At 45.5% G+C, this 21363-nt stretch overlaps 1 protein-coding gene across 1 annotated transcript in view; it reads right to left on the minus strand.

Moving 5' to 3' along the window:
• Window positions 1–21363, minus strand: part of SFMBT1 (Scm like with four mbt domains 1) — an 88516-nt gene that overhangs the window by 27060 nt on the left and 40093 nt on the right. The window contains exons 2-7 of the mRNA XM_040994621.1: window positions 18669–18827; window positions 11799–11893; window positions 8028–8268; window positions 5595–5683; window positions 1898–2144; window positions 506–600 (exon numbers count right to left, since the gene is read on the minus strand). Coding sequence (XP_040850555.1) covers window positions 506–600; window positions 1898–2144; window positions 5595–5683; window positions 8028–8268; window positions 11799–11893; window positions 18669–18696 — 795 coding nt within the window. The 5' untranslated portion in view covers window positions 18697–18827. The remainder of the gene's footprint in view (window positions 1–505; window positions 601–1897; window positions 2145–5594; window positions 5684–8027; window positions 8269–11798; window positions 11894–18668; window positions 18828–21363) is intronic.

Consider the following 21363-nt stretch of genomic DNA (forward strand, 5'->3'; position numbering starts at 1 on the left):
CTGCATTCAGAACATGAGACATTTGGAGGAAAAATAAATTTATTTTGTATTAGGATCCCCAAATCAGAAAAAAGGTTCAGAGGCCAGGCCCATGGCATAGTTAGCTAAGCTTCTATCTATGGCAGTGGTATCCCATATGGGTGCAGTTCAAGTCCCAGCTGCTCCACTTCCAATTTACCTTCCTACTGAAGGTAGGAAGACTTGGGCACCTGCATCTACATGGCAATCTGGAAAAACCTGCTGCCTCTGGCTTCAGATCAGCTCAGCTCTGGCCATTACAGCTATTTGGGGAATGAACCAGTGGATGAAAGACCTTTTCTCTCTCTCCTTCTTTTTGTAAATCTGCCTTTCAAATAAAAACAGATAAATCTAAAAAAAAAAGAAAAAGAAAAGCACAGCCAGGACAACTCCCCTCCACTCCAGGGCTTTGCGTTCATTTTGCCTTCCTATATGTCTACTCAACCAGGAGAGAAAGACTGACCAATCCCATGCTTCCATTCTTTACCTTAAACAAGTAAGACGGCAATGGCTCTTCTTCCTCCTCTTTCACTTTGGCCAAAATATCATGCCATTCATCTTCATTTTTCAAATGTCTGATGGCTTCAGTAGGACAAGAGGGCGAACTTTAGATGATGAGAAAACCTAAGCTTCTTCATTAACACAGCCACCACACTCACACAGTCCCACCGCAAACAGGAAATGGCTCATGCCTACACGTGTCACATCTGCACTCAGAGTTTGTGTCTTATCCTCAGTACTGGATAGTCAACTTTGTGAAATTCCTGGCAAGGATCACTAGTACAGTTCCTATGACACCATAATATCCCTATGTGGGTACAAATCATCCTGAATGCAAATTGTGTTTAACAGTAACACCAGGTTTAATACTACTGGGAGTTTTTTCAAATCAACAAGTGGCTGTGAATCCAATTTGCTGCAAACATCCATATGGAAGCCACCTACAGAACTTTTTTCTGTGTTTTGGGAAGAGGTCAGTAGAGGCTTGGGCCCAAGATTTTGAAGTATATCAGTGTGTGTGGCAAATTACAGAGGCAGAGCTTGGCACAATGGCTCAGTGGCTAAATCTCCTTGCAAATACCAGGATCCCATGTGGGCACCAGTTAGTGTCCAGCTGCTCCACTTCCCTTCCAGCTCCCTGCTTGTGGCCTGGGAAAGTGGTTGTTAAGAATGTCACAAAACCTCATACCCAGTAGGAGACCCAGAAGAAGAAGCTCCTGGCTTTGGTTTAGCTCAACTCTGACCATTACGGCCAGTTGGGGATTGAACCAGAAGATGGAAGATCTTTCTCTGTCTTTCCTTCTCTGTAAAATTTGCCCTTCCAAGAAAAACAAATAAATCTGTTTTTAAAAAATGACAAGAGCGGGCCCAGTGCGATAGCATAGTGCTTAAGGCCCTCACCCTGAACATGCCAGGATCCCATATGGGCGCCGGTTCTAATCCTGGCAGCTCCACTTCCCTTTAGCTCCCTGCTTGTGGCCTGGGAAAGCAGTCCAGGACAGCCCAAAGCCTTGGGACCCTGTACCCATATGGGAGACCCGGAAAGAAGTTCCTGCTGCTGGCTCTGGATCGGCGCAGCTCCTGCTATTGCGGCCACTAGGGAAGTGAATCATTAGATGGAAGATCTTCCTCTCTGTCTCTCCTCCTCTCTGTACATCTACCTTCACAATAAAATAAATAAATCTTAAAAAAAAATAACAAAAGCAATAAAACCAAAGGAAAAATATGAACTTAACAACTGCGTATATACTATTCATAATATATTACACGAGCTAGAAAAAGCTTCCAGAATATTGAGAATAATACATTTCTCAGCTTTACAGATGCTAATAACAAAATAACACTGATGCAATAGCTGAAGAAAAACATTAATCACCACCTAAAGGGGGCTGAAGCTCATATCCCTGCTGCGCAGCCCAGCCGACGTGATGAAGAAACGGGTCCAGGTAATACAGCCAAAGCTCCAGACTGTCAGAGCTCTGCAGGCCCTCGTAGCACAGCCTCAGCCGCCCACCAATGTTCTCGACAACGGTCACAATCCAGGCACTGAGGGTGTCACGGGAAGCCTGGCACTCCAGCCTGGACCCAGGGGCAATGAGGTCTAATGGGTTCCTTCCATTACGGAGCTGGAGGTGGAAACAGAACAAGGGTTAAATGAGAGAAGTCAACATGATAGTTTTTTTTTTAAAAATACTAGATGTTCTCAAACACAACTTTCAAAAATCAGTGACAGGGCCTGGTGCAGTAGCCTTGCATGCGCCAGGATCCCATATGGATACCGGTTCTAATCCTGGTGGCCCCGTTTCCTATCTATCTCCCTGCTTGTGACCTGCGAAAGCAGTCGAGGACAGCCCAAAGCCTTGTGACCCTGCACCTGCGCAGGAAACCCAGCAGAGGCTCTGGGCTCCTGGCTTTAAATTAGTGCAGCTCCAGCCATTGTGGTCACTTTGGGAGTGAATCAGTGGACAGAAGATCTTCCTCTCTCTCTCTTCCTTAAAAAATGTTTATCTTGCCAAAAAATATAATTATAATGCAATCGAATCACCCTACTAGCTTTTTTTTTTTTTTTAAGATTTATTTTATTTGAAAGTCAGATATACAGAGAGGAGGAGAGACAAAGATCTTCCATCCGATGATTCACTCCCCAAGTGAATGCAATAGTCGGTGCTGCGCCGATCCAGAGCCAGGAGCCAGGAACTTCTTTCCGGGTCTCCCACGTGGGTGCAGAGTCCCAAGGCTTTGGGCTGTCTTGGACTGCTTTCCCAGGCCACAAATAGGGAGCTGGATGGGAAGCAGAGCCACGAGGATCAGAACCAGAGTCAATATGAGATCCCCGCGTGTGTTCAAGGCAAGGACTTTAGCTGCTAGGCCATGCTGCTGGGCTCACTCTACTAGCTTTTAATCACCAGGACTAATTTCGCTCCATTTGGCAAGAAAGGTTAAAATTTCATCATTCCTTTACCTCTGATTCTAAAAGGAAATAGGATCATCACCAAAGAATAAAAGCTCAACATGACAGAAGTCAACGTTCCTGCTTCCCACCCCCTCCAAGAATCCAAGAAGCACTCGGGAATGCGCCCTTCTCCCCAGCTCTACGTCCCCTCTGCTGGGCTGTTTCTCTCCCATTTCATGGAAACTGGGAACGCTGTCTACTATTTTTCACTTCACATATAATGGATCTCTTTCTATTGCAGAAGATAGAAATACTCCTCACCTTGTAAGCTGTCTCATGACATCCTGGACTGAAAATGGGAAATCATTTATTTCCCCGAGCACCTCCTGCTGGCATTTCAGTGGTTTCAGATTTTTTTTTTAATTCATTTCACAATAATGTTCTGATGAATACAGTAGGAACTTCCGGCTACACTGATGAAAAATTTTTACTCTCATTGTCTAGCTGTGCATTAAAGACCACAGCACAGAATAAAAAAGGAACACCCACTCCACAGCTACTATCACTGGGTCATCTCTCAGGACTCCAGCTGACATGTTTTTCCTTAGTAACAACTGCCCAGACATGCAAGACCCCACCTGAGCGAGCCGAGGCCCAGGCCCCGCTCAAGGCTACCGTGGCAGAGCGAAGGTCATTCATTCGCTCATGACCTCGTTCATTCACGCTAAGCTGAGTGCCTGTCACGTTCTAGCCCTCAACCAGGCATTCTGAAACCATCGGGATATTAAAGAACAGTTTAAAATAGTCACCTATCAAGACTTAAAAGGAATGTGAACCGATTAGATAACTAAACAGAAGAGCAAAAACCACAAAGCTCTTATGAGAAAACAGGAGCTCAGCCATTTCCGCTGGTTAGGCAAAGTCTTCTTTTTTTTAAAATTTTTTATAATGATTACATGGTTGATCAGGGTGGGAAGGATCGAGGTTTAGGGAAAATTGGGGGAACTCGTTGTCTCCAATTTTGCCTTTTTTTCTTGTTTCTAGGGGAAGGACAGAAGCAAAGAAGGAAGCCACACTCGACTTTCCAGACATCCCAGTACCAAGGGATGAAGAACTGCCACCTCATGTCAATCCAGTCTCAACTTGTACATATTTTGAGGGTTTTTAGGTAAAGCCTTCTATCATGTAACATTAAAAACATGAACGTTGAAAGAAAAGAAACAGATAAACTGGACTATCTCAAAAAAAGGAAAAATCTTTATGCTACAAATTATAAGTAGGGGCCTGGCGACGTGGCCTAGCGGCTAAAGTCCTCGCCTTGAACACCCTGGGATCCCATACCGGCACCAGTTCTAATCCCGGCAGCCCCGCTTCCCATCCAGCTCCCTGCCTGTGGCTTGTGAAGGCGGTTGAGGACGGCCCAGGGCTTTGGGACCTGCACCCGCGTGGGAGTGAATCATCGGACGGAAGATCTTTGTCTTTATCTCTCCTCCTCTCTGTAGATCTGACTTTGTAATAAAAAAAAAAAATTTTTTTTTTAAATTATAAGAAGACAACCCACAGAATAAAGAGAAAATATTTACAACTCCTACATCTGATCTGCAGAAAGCTTAACAAGATGAGCCAAAGCAGGATGAACACTGTGATGCCACGTGATGCTGGCATCCCATATTAGAGCATGAGTACCGCTTTGTGAGAGCAGCCACTCTGCTTCTGGTCCAGCTCCGTATGCATACACCTGGTAAAGCAGTGGAGGATGGCCCCAGTACTGGGGCCCCTGCCACCCACACAGAAGACCTGCATGGAACTCCCGGCTCCATCGCTTCACAGCCTCTTGGCTAAGATCAAGTGTGGAACTCCTGGCTCTAGCCTGGCTCAGCCCTGGCCTTTGCAGCCTTCTGGAGAATAAACCAGCGGATGGAAGATCAGTCAATTTCTCTCTCCATCTCTTGTCATTCTGTCTTTCAAATAAATAAATAAACTTACAGAAAAAAAAAAAGGAGAGGGCAAAAGTATTTCTTTCAACAATAGACACGAACGGGCAGAAAGCACATAAAAAGATGCTCAACACTGTGAGTCATTGGGAAAGTTCAAATCAGAATGAGTACCACCTCACACCCACCAGGACAGCAATGACCACAAAGAGAACAGGTGCTGACAAGGACACAGAGAAATGGAACACTCACATGCCATGCCTCACACACACCATGAGCCTACTACTGGTGTGAGAGAAAGTTGCAGGAAATGTCAAAACCATCACATTTGTTCCACAAAATCCAGATGTGCAGGTTCACTCAAGAGCTCAGGAGTGGCACACTCACGGCTGTGAGTGGGGCAGGGGCCACATCTTCACAGCACAAGGTCTCCAGTCAGCCACGGGGAGTCACAAACGTCCACCCAGATGCAGCAGTTCCAGAGGAACGGCCCCTAGACATTCACTTTCCCAACCTGCGTGAGAACCTGGAAAGCAGGATTCTGAAGGGCTCTCAACCAGCTCAGACAAGAGTCAAGTCCTGAGCAAGCCATCAGTCTGGATGCTCTCGGGGTAAGCCTAAACCTCCCAATGCCTGCATCTCTGGTAATCTGGTAATCTGCATCACTCATTTGCTTCCCAACTAGTAAGTCAGCAACTTCAGATTGCCTTGGAGGAGCAGCAGGGCTTCCTCGGAGAGGAGATACTCACGCCCTCTAGCAGTGGAACAGGGGGGCTGCATGCATCTGTCAGGGTCTGCCGCAGAAACTCGGCCCAGTCCGACACTTTGTCCCTGATACCTACATGGGGGAGAGAATACAGGATGGTTAAACCAATGTCAGCCACAGGACAGAGACAGTGAGCCAGTGGCCATGCTGTGAAGGCGCGTGTGCCATGGGAGGGACTAAGAGCTTTTCTGCGAGCTTGAAAAGACAAAATAAAAATGCCCTTCTCAGGACAGAGCTGTTTTCCAGTTTGTGCACCATCAGATGCACCCCAAACTAAAACATACTTGGAAAAGAGAAAAACTAGTATAACGGATCCAGTTCCAACCACTGCCTCCCTCCCGGTGCACCTGGTTCCAGTAGGCGAGGGTGTAACAGACTACACACCACGTGGACTTGCCTCGGCAGCTCAGGCCAAGTGGCTAAGTCTCTGCTGAGATACCTGCACCTGCTATCAAAGCACCTGCCAGTGAGAACCCCGGGAGGCAGCAGGTGAAGGCTCAGATAACTGCGTTCCTATCACCCACATGTGAGACCCGGATTAAGCGCCTGGCTTCTGGTTTCAATCGGCCTTGACCTGGCTGACTTACAGATATTTGGGGAGTGAGCTAGCAGATGAGAGATGGATCTTTATGCTTCTTGGCATTTCAAATATATAAAATAAATAACATACTTTAAAGATTATTAGAAAAATAAATTACAGACATTCAAACTGTCCAGTTCTATGTAGAGTGGGTCTCTCTAGGTTGGCCCTTCGCCTTCGGGACGTGACACCAGTAAGGGAGAAGGGCATTTGTTTGCTCTGCGGTATGAGGTGGTTCAGCCTCATCGTGGACACTTCCTGCCCCAGTTCAGGAATTTTACCTTCCAAGGGGGCCCACTGTGTTTTAGTAAGAAGTTATTTATACATCAGAACTGGGATGTTCAGGTCACTGCTGCTGCACTGGCGGGGAGACTGACACTGAGTGTCTGGCTCCTGGCTTTGGCTTGGTGGCCCTGGCTGCTGCTGGTCATTTGGGGAATGAACCAACAAACCAGAGACACATACATACATACACACACATGTACTCTCAGGGGGGTGTGCCTCCTTGTCATGAAAACAGTTTTTTAGCTTACAAAAAAAAAAAAAGATTTAAAATACTGAAGAGATATGACAGCTAAATGTAATGTGATCCTGGATTGGATCCCAGACTAGGAAAAGAAAGTGAGCATAAGGAACAGCACTGCGGGGACTGGCCTGGACCTTCCAAACTCAGACATAGAAGACCAAGAAAGCCAAGGGAACTGTCCCAAAGGAGACTGATGCCAGCGCATGCCCTGGGATGCAGCCTTAGATTAAATAACAGTATCGTGCCAAAGTTAAGTTCCTGATTTTAGTATCTTACAATGTTCATGAATGTCTTATTCTCAAGAGATACCCAACAGTATTTGTAAGTAAAAGGGTATCATGGCTAAAACTGACTTTCATATGATTCATTTAAAAGGTATTCAGGGGGCTGGCATTGTGGCATGGCAAATTAAGCTACCAATTGCAAATCAGATATTGGAGTGTAAGTTCTAGTCTTGCTTGTTCCACTCCTGATGATGCAGCTCCCTGCTAAAGCACCTGGGAAAGGAGCAGATGGCAGCCCAAGTGCTTGGGACCCTTCCATCCACATGAGATGCCTGGATGAAGCTCCTGACTTCAGCCTGGCCCACCCCAGCCATTTGGGGAATGAACTAGGAGACAAAAAGTTTCTCTATCCCCTCTAGATAAAGGATAAAAAAAGATATGTAGGAAAGAACAGCAATAAAATTTTGAAATAACAAAACAGAAGAAAAAAGGTACACATGGAAACAGATAATGCAAGTGTTGTAAGATGCTGATGTTTGGGGAAAGAAACTTGGCAAGGAGCATCCAAAATTTTCCTATACTAGTTTTGCAACTTTTCTGTGAAAATGAAACAGTACCAAAACATGAAGTTAAAAGAAAAACATAAAAAGCCTGTTGTTTCCAACCTCTACAGCCCCTCTGCCGCCCTCACCTTCACTGTCTCTACTGTTTCTTGGGATTCTCCTGCGAGCAGAGTTCCCTCCTGCAGTGACTTCCAGCAGCTCATTGTTAGGGCTCCAGCCCCTAGACTGTGGGTCACAGAGAGCATGGTAACCACAGAAAGGACCCACAGCCTACCAGACTGGCCCAAAGCTCATGAAACCACAAGCCTGCAAGTCCCAAACTCAGAGAGCCTCCCAGGTTAAAAGCTGAGCACCTGACATTCCCTGGAGCATGTTAACAATAGTCTCATAAGGGAACCCCGTGTGCACTGTGGCATGGCAATAACTTACTAATAACTTCATGCAAGCATTGATCAGAGGAAACCACAGACCTGAGAGACTGTGGGCAAGGCCACCCTGCACCTTCGTCACAGCACCTCCTTACCTTCCGGCGCTTCAAGAGGCTTCTTGTTCTGCTCGCACCAGCCGATGGGGTAGAGGCCGGCCTTCCTGATGTCACACCAGAAGTCAGCCCGCCGGTCCTCGCCATAGCCATCATAACGCAGGAGGAGCAGCTGTTCACAGGTGGTGATGACCGTGGCCACCCAGTAGGCTTCAGGGTCCGTGCGCACAGCCACCTCCAGCTTCATGCCTGGAGCGAACCCGTTCTGCAGGCGCGTGTCCACCTGCAAAGGCCAGGATAAGCATCTGACAGGAACACCTCATTGCTCCATATGTTTGGACACTTAGAATCCTGAAGCACTAAATGAAACAAAGCCCCAGTGAGGCAAAGCCCTGGGACATTGTAACTCTAACCCCCCGGGAGTACATGGAACAGAGCAACAGCAGAACTGTTCACTATGCCCACGCAGGAAGAGTGGCAGCTCATCAAGGCAGTCTTACATGGCCATAAAAAATGCTTTCTGTGAAGCCTTCAGCTAACTAGTCACCACGCCAACAGCCTAAGCATGCTGTTTCCACAAACAACTTCTGGATCAGCCAACAGACCACCCTCAAAACCCCAAAAGGGAAAGGGCAGGTGGCAACTGCAGGGATGCTCAAGGTGGAGCCACGCTGCCCTGGTTCCCACCCACAGACTCAGGTGACAGTCAATACTGTGCCACTTTCTTCTTTCAATATGTGCCAACTCAGGTGGCCACTCACAAGGCCACAGAGGCGCTGGCTGGCGATCCTGGAACTACTTCCCACGCACACAACAAAGGACACGGGTATTTTGTGAGTAACAAGGCACCGGGTTAGTCATAAATGGATGCTGCAAACCCAAGGGCAAGCACAAAATAAATTTCAAAAATGGGTGTGATGCGATGGCAGTACTCCAGCAGCATCCTGCCCAGCAGTCTCTGCTGGGTGCAATGAGTGGAAAAGAGGAGGTTATCCTGTGAACCCACTCACGTGAAGGGTGCAGAAAACAGAATGGGGCGGGGCTGGGAGTTGTCATTCAGCAGGACAGAAAAACACGGTCCTGCTGAAGTGGATGAAAAAAAAAATCCTGCTGACCCCTGCACACCATTGTGCACATACTAGACACTCAGAAATGACTAACACAGTGAATGGATGGTTTTTAACAAAATATGTATAATTTTAACTTAGTCATTGCTAGGGGGGTTTCAATATTCAGACTTCATTAAATGTAGTGTATTTATAAAAAAAAATTTTTTTTAACCAATTCACATGCTGCATAAAGCTCTTAGAACCATATACTCTCCAATCCTCATCCCACGTTTATGTTATTACAGTTTAAACCATACAATATACATCCATTATTTTTGCTTCTAAAAATATTTTACAAATGTTTAAATTAATATACATTAAATTTTACATCTATTTATATTTGTGCCATTTCCCATCATTTTTTTCTTTGTGTGGATCCACATTCCTTTAATTTTTATTGCAGACCACCTGGTAATAATTTTTTCTTTTGAAAAAATCTTTTAAGTTAATTCAACGGTCAGAGAGACAGCTCCCATCTACCCCGACCACCCACAGGTGGATCCTGGGTAAAGCCAAAACCAGGAGATGCAAACTCAACCAGGTGCCACACAAGAATGATAAAACCCAGGCACCTGAGTCATGGCCACTGCCTGCTAGGACCTGCCAAGGCAGGAAGCCAACATGAAGAGCTGGAGCTGGGCACTGATTAGAGGGACATCAGCTTCTTAACTACTAGCTCAAATGGCTATTCCAGAATTCCCCCAATTTTTAATCTTTCTTTCTCTTTTGCTTTTGGGTAAAACCATTGCCAAGAATAAAATTCTGGGTTGATAGTTTTTCTCTTTCAATACTTTAAAGATTTTACTCCACTGTATTTTGGTCACATACCTTGTGAAAACTGTTTTGCTGTAATACTGACCTTGTATCCTCTGGAAATGTCCCTGTTTCTCTACTGACATTTAGTATTGTCTTTCTCTGCTTTTCACTGGTTGGACTATGTTGTGTGGGGCAGGAATTTGCTTAGCATTTATTTTTTTTTTAAGAATCACTTATTTTTATTGGAAATTACAGATCAGATTTACAGAGAGAAGGAGAGACAGAGAGAAAGATCTTCCATCTGCTGGTTCACTCTCCAAATGGCTTCCACTGCTTTTCTAGACCATAAGCAGGGAGTTGGATGGGAAGTAGAGCAGCTGGGACATGAACTGGTGCACACATGGACCCTGGTGTTTGTAAGGTAAGGATTTAGCCATTGAGCCATCGCACCTGGCCCTAGCATTTATTCTGATATGCATTCCCTGAGTTTCTTGGATCTATAGCATCTCTCCCGCCTTTGGAAAGCTTTCTGCTGTTCCCTCTCCAAAGGTCTCTTCCTTACACTTCTTTCCTCTGTTGCAGTTCCAATTACATTACACACTTTTTTCCCTATTATCTCAACATCTGCTGTGTGACCTGATCTTGTTTTCTCTCCATGTCTCGATCTAAGCAATTTCTCTCTAAATCACCAGACCCTTTCCTCAGCTATGCCAAGCCTGCAGATGGCATGACAAAGCCAACTCTTTCAAGTTCCAACTCTGGGGTCATGGGACTCTGACTCTAGCGATCACTTTGACTCTTGACCAGGTTCCCTCTGTCTTCTTAATGTGCCTCGCCAGCTAATGGGTAAGCATTAGTGTCTCCATCAGTCCTAGAGCCAAAGAAAGAAGCCCTAACAGATACTGCTGGGACTAACTTGTGTCACTCCACAATCCACGTGCACCAACTCTAAGCTCACATGACTGCACCTGCACACAGGTCCCCTGTAGTCCCTCAGGCCACTCTCACAAATCACCTGAGACTGGGTAATTCATAAGCAACATAAATCCGCTGCTTACAAGCTGGAATCTGGGGGATCCAACCCCAAGGCACCAACAGATCCTGTGCCAGGGAGGGCCCATGCCCCACTTAAAGACAGGGAAGGAGTTCCCTCAGGCATCTTGTGAAAGGGCACCCCACTGACCCTCATACCTCCCTACCCTTTCCTCACACTGGCAATTTGGTTTTAAGAACACTTTAAGAGAACAACAACAACAACAACAAAATCACAACAAAGTGGAGGTAATTGGGCTGACCAAGGGTCACAGGACAGAGCCGAGAACCAATGTAATTGATATCCTAAAAGGGATACCAACAGGTATATTCTCTCTCTCCATTCTGACCCAGGCTCTCTCTATGTGAGGTCACAGCCAGGCAGCAGCCATCAATGAGTAAACAAGGGAGCCTTCACCATGAGCCATCCTCGCAGCCTAGTCTCAGCTTTAATTAATAAAATTTGGGGCATTTTCTTACATTCTAAAGTTATTATGTATCACAAACAGTTGCCCATTAGAAAAGCATTAAACTGGACTGTCAGAGCCCCAAATCGGGCTGCACAAGCCATTGACATGCAATTCTAACACAGCCTTGTTCCTGCTCAACAGGAGGGAAAGGACACGACTGAAATGACTTTCAAGAAGCAAACCAATGAGAATAAAATGCAATAAAGCACATATGAACAATTTATGTGGTTTTTGGCAAAAATAAAGAAATGTTTGAAAATGGGGGAAAAAAAAAAAAACGAAATCAAAGTAGCCAAATATACACTAAACATAACTCTCAGAATCCATGACTTTCTATGGAGGTGGAGGACAAGAGGAAGGAAGGGGAAATAGCAATTTTTTTAAGTGCTCCAGCTTAAAGAATGGAATTCTTTTATGTTGAGTGCAGTAATGCCAAGGATACTCACATGTTTAAAGGACCCGTAGGGAACAGCTGTGGAGCCTGTCTCTTCCAGGTAATCTTCCCAGCTTAACTCCACTTCTTCCATACCAGAGCCACCATCTGCAAAGCAGACAGAAGAACAGGTGAATTTCAACGCAAGGAAACACAAACGATGACAACACACAATTGGCAAGCATCCCTTACAGAATCTGCTTTAATATGAAGGTGCTGTGGGAATGGTGGGTTCCCCTAGTGCAGTGACGATGAAGTAATCTCAACTGGACAGCAGGTACACATACCTTCTCTTGGGGGCAGACACCAGAGCTGGAAGTTTCTGAAACCCATGAGAGTGTAAACAATTGCAATCCTTTTGAACTGCAATCTAGTTTCCAATTCTAAACATTTGAGACACTTACTAGACATCTGAAAAAAATTTCAACCCGATTCATTCTTAGTACTCTCCAACTGAGAAAGTTGTTGCTAGCCAATATCTTCGCTCAATACAAAAATACCAAGTTATCCTTGCTTCTCTCGTTTTCTTTCACGCCTTATGTCCAATCTAGGAAAAAAAAAATCTGTAGGTACTGTCTTAAAATATATACCCAGGAACAGGTGCTGTGATATAGTAAGTAAAATCTCCGCACCAGCACCCCATATGGTGCTGGTTCGAGTCCCAGCAGCTGCACTTTAGATTCAGCTCCTTGCTAAGGTGCCTGGGAAAGCAGAAGTTGTTGGCCCCAGGCCTTGGGTTGGGAGATGGGGAAGAAGCACTTGGCTCCCTGCTTCAGACTGGCCCAGCTCTAGACATTGTGTCCACTTAGGGAATGAACCAGGATGGAAGGTACCTCTCCGTAATTCCTTAGGACTTTTAAGCAAGCAAGTACATCTTTAAAACACACATACACACACACACACACACACATATGCATGTGTATGTATGTATACACACACACCCCAAATCTAATCACCTTCCACTCTATCTCTGACTACTTCAAGGCCTAATCACATTATCAATCAACTTTCAATTATATTTCATTAAAACTCAAAGCCTGGGACACTCCAACGGCTTTACCCTCTCTGCTCCCACCTACTTCCCCTTTTCCTTCACCCCTTCCTGCAGCTCTTTCCCCCAGACCTCTACACTCCCGTTCCCTCAGCTCAAAGCCAGCCCCAGTGTGGACTGCAGCTTTGCTTTGTTCTATCAGGAACCAAACACCACAACTTTCAAAAAGCCCTGCAGCAGCGCCACTGCATGAGGGCTCTGCTCCCAATTTTTAAGATATATTTTGAAAGAGGGAGAAAGAGGAGGAGAAAGAGAGGAAGAAAAAAAAAAAAAAAGAGGGAGAAGGGAAGGGAAGTAATTTCTGCTGGCTCACTCCCCAAAGGACCACAGCATACCCAGCTAGGCCAGGCTGAAGCCAGGAGCTTCTTCCAGGACTCCTACACAGATGAAAGGACCCCAAGCATTTGGGACATTTTCTGTTGCTTTCCCAGGCATAACAGCGTGGAACTGTATGAAGTGGAGCAGCCAGGACTCAAACAGGTGTCAATATGGGATGACCAGCACTACAGGCAGCAGCTTCATACACGACACCCCAGTGCTTCTCCTATGCATCCAATGACATCACCATTCCACCCCTCTGCATCCAATGACACCCCACTGCCACCACTCTGCGTCCACATTCGAAGAATTCCCATTAGTCTTGTCACTTTCCCTACTAGACTAGAAGCTACACATACATTGGAATTTTGTTTTGACCACTACTGTATCTATCACTAGATTCTAAAATACCCAATAAATAGCAGCCACTCAACAAAGACCTGTTGAGTGAACAAAGATTCAAATACCATATAATCTCCTATGCTCCCACTTCCTGTAAGCTTCTTAAGAACAGGGGCAGTGGCTGTGGTCGTTCAGTAATATTCCACTGTCCAGAACATGTGCTACGCTTACATGCTAGGGGAACCCTGACCCCGTGGAAAAATAAGTTAGCAATTAGAAGGATGCTCGCCACGCTACTCTGATGACTGGAAGCATCAGCAGAATAAATCACCAGTTCCTCAATGAAACACTACTATGTAGCAACTGAAATGCCCAAGCAAATACAGACTTCTGATAAATCTCTAAAGCACACATCAAGGAGAAAAGCCAGGGTAGAAGAAGAGCACAGCTAGAAATCATTCAGCCTTCAAAACAAAACTTGCAGAACTATGTTTATGAAGATATGCTTATTCAGAGAGTAGAAAAACAAGAATGGGAAGAACATAGATCAACTTCATCAGTACCTTTGCGGATGGAGAAAAATCAACATAACCAGAGGGGCAGTAATGAGGTGTACACTGTACCACTACTTTTTCTAAAAAGGAAATGCATAAAACAGACTTTGTGGAGCAGTGAGTTAAGCTGCCTCCTGGAACACTGGAGTCCCAGAAGGGAGTGCTGGTTCAAGTCCCAGCTATTCTGCTTCTGGTCCAACTCCATGGTAATGAGTCTAAGAAGCAGCAGCAGATGGCCCAAATGCCTGAGTTCTTGCGACCCCTAAGGGAGAACCTGATGGAGTTTTTGGCTCCAGCCAGGGTCAGCCAAATTGTGGCCATTTTTGGGAAATGAAGCAACAAATGAAAGATTTTTCTCCACCCACTCTTCCTCCTTCCCTCTCTTCATCTCTGGCTGTCACTCTGCTTTTCACATAAATAAACATTCCAGGCAGGTGCTGTGGCACAGCACATTAAACCACTGACTGCCGTGCTGCCATTCCATATGTGTGCTAGTTGGAGTCCAAGTGCTCCACTTCTATCCCAGCTCCCTGATAATGCACCTGGGAAAGCAATGGAAGATGGCCCAAGTGCTTAGTCCCCTGCACTCTTGTTCTTGGCTCCTGGCATTGGGCTAGCTCAGCCCCAGTGGTGGCAGCATTTGGGGAGTGAACTAGGGGAAGAAGACCTCTCCTATCTCTCCTTGTAACTCTGCCTTTGAAATAAATAAGATAAATATAAAATTATTTATAAATTATATAAAATTTAACTTAATAAATGCATAAATAACTAAATAATCTGACACCAGGCCCAGTTCCCCTCTCTGCCTCTTAGCTTCTCATGGGACTCTTTCTTCCAAGTGTTATGTGACTGCCTCCCACCACCCTTAATAGAGGCCAAACCAATGAATCTCCAAAGACAGGAGCTAAACCAACCTTCATCTTCACAAAGCCAATGTCTCAGGTATTTCACCCTAGCAATGACAAGCTATTCTACATAACAGAAAACAGCTAGTGTGGTGAGGAAGGGGACAACAGTCCCTCATGCACTGTGGGAAATATAAAATGGTGCAGCCAATCAGAAAGCAACTCAAGTGAGCCTCAGTTAGCATGCACCCCAGTAATTCCATTCCTGAGCCCAGGAGAATTAAGAACAGCGATGCAAACCCTGGTTTACATATTGTCACAGTAGCAATGTTCACAGCATCCAACAAAGGCAGCAGACCCCCAAGTGTCCATAGAGAGGTGAATGGAAAAACAAAACACAGTGTATACATACACTGGACATTCTGGCCCAGGCTGTGACACAGACAACCCCTGACCAGACTGAAAGTGAAACAAACCCAGCCCCAAGGCAGATGCTGATAATCCCACTCAGATGAGGTGACCAGGCAGCCCAAGTCAGAGATAAAAGTATGGAGTGGTGGTTACCAGGGGTTCAGGAGGGAAATGGAAAGTCTTTCTTGATGGGAACAGTTTCAGATTTGCTAGATGAACAAAGCTCTGATGACTGGGGCTGGCATGGCAACATAGCGGGCTAGTGTTCCACCTACTAGTACCAGCATCCCATTATGGGTGCTAGTTTGTGTTCTGGCTGCTCTACTTCTGATTCAGTTCTCTGATTATGAACTGGAAAAGCAACAAAGAATGGCTCAAGTCCTTGAGACCCTATACCCATGTGCGAGACTCATAAGCAGCTCCTGGCTCCCAGCTATGGATCAACTCAGCTCAGCTCAAGCCATTCGGGCCATCTGGAAACCAGTGTATGGAAGGCTTCTCTGTCTCTCCTTCTCTCTCTGTAACTCTGCCTTTCAGAAAAAAAGTCTAGTGATAGTTATACACATTGCAAATTAATTCAATGCCACTAAACTGCCCATTAAAACCAGTGGGATGGAAGCAGTACAGTAAGTCCAGCTGCCATTTACGAAGCCCACACCCCAGATATCAGGAATGCTGGGAAGAAATTAGACTGATGATGTAATGGAGAAATGAGCAAAGTACACATATTAAAAAAGTTTATCACAAATAAATGTAAATAGTTCTTAAGCATATGAAGAGATGTGCCACTTTTCTCACTTTCAGGGACAGTACCTGAGCTGGTGATGAGGGTGTTCACATGCCGGTGGCTTGGTTGGAGACCAAGCTCCAGCTCCCAGTACAGATTCTGCGGGGAAGGCAGGTGATGGGTCAGGGAGTTGGTTTCCTGCAACCAACATGGGACACCTAGACTGAGTTCCCAGCTTCTAGCTTCAACCCTCCAGCCCTAGAGGCTGCAAATATTTGGGAACTGGACTAGTAGATGAGGGAAAGCTCTCAAATAAGCAAAAATAAAAGCCATACCAAGATATCACATTGGGAAAAATTCCAAAGCTTGACAGTAAATTTTACAGTGAAACTGTAGTTAAGCAGGTAAACCATGACACAATCCCTACAGAAGAAAATCTGACAACATGTTGCAAAATTACATATCTATTCATCTTTTTACCCAACAATCCTACTTCTAGGAATCTTTCCCAAACGTATGCTGGCAAAAATGCAAAGAGACATATGTGCAAAGCTGTTCATTGCAGCACTATTTGTAACACCAAGACTGGAAATAACCTAAGTGTCTATCAAGGATGAACTGACTAGATAAATATAGTGCATATATATTCAGGACTGTATAGCCCTAAAAAGCAGCAAAAGCTTTTTCTGTAGCCTGACGTGGAGTGCTCTCCAAACTAAGCAAAGCTGCAATGCAGAGCACGCAGGAGTGTGAGTATGTGTGTCAGTGCAAGTGTGTGTGTGTGTGTTTGGGGTATGTGTGTTAGTGCGTGTGTGTGTTTGGGATGTGAGTGTGTGTTTGGGGGTTTCAGTGTCAATGTGTGTTGGGGTTATGTATCTATTTTTGTGTAAGATGGAAGAGATAGGGCTACATGTGTACACACATTTTATTATTTTTTTAATGAACAGAAGAATTCGTTGAAAAGTAAAAAAATCATCATGTATACAGAGAAGAAAAAAGCACAAATAGTATCAAGGTGACAGTGGGCCTCTCGTTATATAATTTTAACTTTGGAAGTATGCAGATATCTCAAACAACTCAAAAACATAGTTAAATAAAAAGAAAAGAATTCCAAAAGTCACACATGAATAAAAACAAATGAACCTAACTACTGGTGGCAAAACCACACAGAAAATACAATTTCATTTAAGACCAAATACAATTTCATTAAGGATATTACATCTACAAAGCCACAGTGGAATACATTTAAAGGCAAAAACCCTAAAGAAATTTTGGATTGCATGCTATCTTATTGCTAGTGGGCTAGTATTTTTATTTTGGAACAACTGTAGGTTATTACAACATAAAAGCAAACAGGTACTAATACTAACATCAGTATAAGGCACTTCGGGGCCGCACTGCAGCAGAGCTGGCTAAGCTCCCACTTGCCACAAGAACACACCCATCAGAGCAATGGTTTGGGTCCTGGTTGCTACCCTTCTGAGTCAGCTAGGTTCCTGGGAGGGCAGAATGCAACGCCCAGGCTATAAAACCATTCCATGTGACTTTCCATACAACCACAGGTGGGACTTAAAACTCAATAAACCTACTGCAGTCTAATTTTTAAGATGATAATTCTGCATGGCTCACAAAAGATGTCATAAATATCCAAGTGGCCCTTGGCAGAACAAAGGTTCCCCTTGTTGGACCCCTGCCATGGGAAGACACGGGAGACCAGAAAGGAGTCCCTTATCCTTGACTTCAGCCTGGCCTTACCATGGCCACCATGACCACCTGGGATGTGACCCAGTGATCAATCCCTCACCCTCCTTGTCCCTATCATTCCACCTTCCAAATAAGTAAAAAGACATCTCCAAATTTTAAAAAAAATAATAACTGCCTTATAATTTTCAATTAAAGTTGTGAACATAGTGGGAACCATCATTTTCTTTACTCTTCAAAACCTGTCTTTCTAGCTGTGCTTCGGGGAGATGAAAACCAGTGTCAAGAAGCACCCCAGCAGCCAGCCAGCAACCTCTGTGTAGCACACTTAATTTATAGGAAATGTTTATTTTTTTTTTTCAGAGAATTGCAGATTGCAAGTTTAGTCAGAGATACATGGAGAGTTCGGTGTATCAGACACCGAGAATAAAATACACCAAAGGGAGGTAGCAGCCCAGTCAGAGAACAGAGGGTCACCTGAAAGGCGCTCACTGCACCAGAACAACCCTCCCAGCCCAGAACATAATGAAGAGTGATGGCAATCCAGGTTCATTGTTGGGGTGGGGGGGGGTGGGGGGCAGGGAGCAGGTCATAAAAAAGAAAGACACCCTTGAGTTCATAATAAAACTTAAAAAAAAAAAATCAGTGGTGGGCACTGTGGTGTGGCACGTTAAGCTGCCACCAAGTTGCCTACATCTACACTGAATCCCAGTTCCACTTCTGACCCAGATTCCTACTGATGTACACTCTGGAAGGTAGTGGATAATGATCCAAGTACTTGAGCCCTGCCTCCTATGCAGAAACAACAGAGAGGTGTTTTGGTTCCCGGCTTGAGCCGGGCCCAATCTAGGCCAACCGGGCAGCCAGCCGCGCATGGGCGGGCCAGTGGGCAGGGGAGGTGCGCAGCTCTGCGCTCTGCTCAGGGAACCAGTACCTGCATCAAGCTGCTGCTCGGCACTCATGTCCTCAGCACATGGGCTCCCTCCTGCCGGCACCGAGGAAAGGCCTTGTGGTTCTGCAATGATCCAAGAGACCGGGACTTGCAGCTCTCCAGTGTCTGTTCAATGGGCAGCCGAGGATCCAAGAGCAAGTGCTGAAAAAACAAAAACCCACACATGAAGAGCCTAAAGCCCAGTGTGTCTGATGATGCACAGACATGGCACTGAGTGGGGAACACCTTAGCACAACAGATGGGCGATGGCCTTCTCCCACCCTCCCCGACACAGGAGGGAAAAAAACCCATGGAAACATCTGTCCCACCCACCCTCCTCTGTACCTGACCCTCCCCGACCCTAATCAGAGGCCCACATGGGTATATCCCTCTCAACTATGTAAACACATTTTTTAAAAAGATGAGAGAAAAAAAAACCCCACATTTCCTAATTGGAAAAGTGTGTGCACGTACATGTTGTGTGTAGAGCCTGAGAGTGCATTATCAATATCCTAATAAGACTCTAAAGATCACAATAAATTCTCACACACACACTACACTGTAAACCCAGAGAAACTGCAATTCCTGGTGGCTGCCAAGGGAGGCAGGCGTTAGCTGGCAAAATTATGAATACACCTCAGGAAAACAGCATGCCACTTGAGCTAGTTTCCATTTCATTCACCTAGAATATTACACAGAACTAAGTGTACCGCCTACACTTAGTTCATCAGTCCTACATCAGTCCACACTGATAAAGAATTCCTCAAAATAAGCTCTGAGCCCATCTGCTCTTTTTAGAAAACAGCTCTCCTTAGGTGTAAGTCACACACTAACACTTCCTAAGTTCACAACTCAGTAAGTTTTGAAAACTCTGTAGAACTGTGTCATCATAACTACCCCATGTGAGGATACTCCCACAGCCCTGAGAAGCAGGCTCACGTTCACCTGCCTGCAGGTCTTGCCCACCAACGCCTCAGCCCTGGTGCCCACGGACATGCTTGCCAGCTCGAGACTTCGCGTTCCCTGGACTTTTCACATAAATGCAACCATACAATTTGTGATCTTTTGATTCCTCTCACTTAGCACATTTTTGAGATCCATTCACGCTGCAGAATTTATTTATTTACTCACCTTTTTTTTTTACACATAAAACATACCATGTTTACATTTGTCTGACAGATGAGACAGCATGGGAAACCAGAAGAGCAGGAGAGGTCTGGGCAGCACAGTTCTCAGGGTGACCTGAGAAGCTCTGAGTGTATACACAGTCCTGGCCACCACAGCTCATAAACAACGCGAGCTGCTGCAGTGGTTTGGTTTTCATTACTATAATGAGATGCCAGAGGCAGGCTCTTATAGAAAGAAAAGGAAGCTGACTATGATTTATGGTTCTGCAGGTGCAAGGTATAGGGGCCACATCTGGGAACAGCCTACTTGCGGGCAGAGCCTGAGGCAGTACACACCGCATGTGGTGGGAAGCAGGGAGGATGTTGTCCTTGTCCCTCTCTGCTTTTAAGCCACCAGGATTCAGCCTTGCAGCTCCACCCTAAGGACCTCATGTGATCCCACTGCTTCCCGAAGGGACCATCATTCAATGCCCAGGTAGATTAAATTTCCATTCTCTTAGTACAACGATGACTAAATCCCAACACATGAAGCCCAACTGTCACCAAACCACAGCAACTGCAAGAAAAAGTCACCTTTGATACTAATGTATGCCTTGACAGGACATCAGCCACCCGAAGGGAGAAGCTTCAGCTGAGTCACAGGTCATGGGGTCTCCAGTTCAGCCCAACTGGAAACCAGCTATGGGATGCCACAGACTACCACACAAGATCATTTTTTTTTAATCTGTAAAACAAGGTAAAGGGTTTTTTTTTTTTTTCAGATTTTAAGATTTCTTAAGCAGAGAACTGAATCAAACATGGAGCTGCCAGGACTTGAACTGGCGCCCATATGGAATACTGGTGCCACAGGTAGAGACTTAGCTTGCTATGTCACCACATTGCCCCCCACCCGAATTACTTTTCTATCCCAAGCCAAAATACATAAACTACTCCACTAATTCACCAGTAATACCCATGTATTGATCAAATGCCAGCTTCTTGTCATACTAGTTACTGGTACAAGCCATCAAGACAGGTTCTGCTTTCCTAGAGCTTATTTTTCAGCTAGACGGGGCAGAGGAGGGACAGAGTAAAATCTGCTAAATCTGAATAATTCTTGAGGATACCGTGAAGGGAAAGTGCCGGGCACTAAGGCAGGCCTCACCTGAAGGGCAAGTCCACTGACAGTGTCCCAGAGGTGACACTAAAGGGAACTGGCAGGGCAGAAAGGGCAGAGAAGTGGCAGCACCCACGAGTGATGGGAAGGACATGGGAAACAGCCACGGAAGCCTGGGAAGCCATAAGAGTCACACGTGCGGAGCTTTGTGGTGTGAACACTGTTCTGAGCCTTGAACACCTTCCCCAGCCCCAACTCCACAGGGCCAGCAGCGGCAGGGCGGCCAAAGCCAGGAGAGGGAGGAGGAGACAAGCCCAGAGCAATTCCTGGACCACCCAGAGGCCCACAGCAGGCCCCTCAGTGGGTGATACTGCCTCTTTGTGAAGATCCCTGCTTCCCACTGGGGGCTGGAGGATAGGGTATGGAGTTCACTGCCTTACAAACAAATAAAAAGGTAACATTTTTGAAGTTTTAC

The sequence above is a fragment of the Ochotona curzoniae genome, unplaced genomic scaffold (assembly GCF_017591425.1).
Source record: "Ochotona curzoniae isolate NIBS_2020 unplaced genomic scaffold, NIBS_Ocur_1.0 contig_908, whole genome shotgun sequence".
NCBI lineage: Eukaryota > Metazoa > Chordata > Mammalia > Lagomorpha > Ochotonidae > Ochotona > Ochotona curzoniae.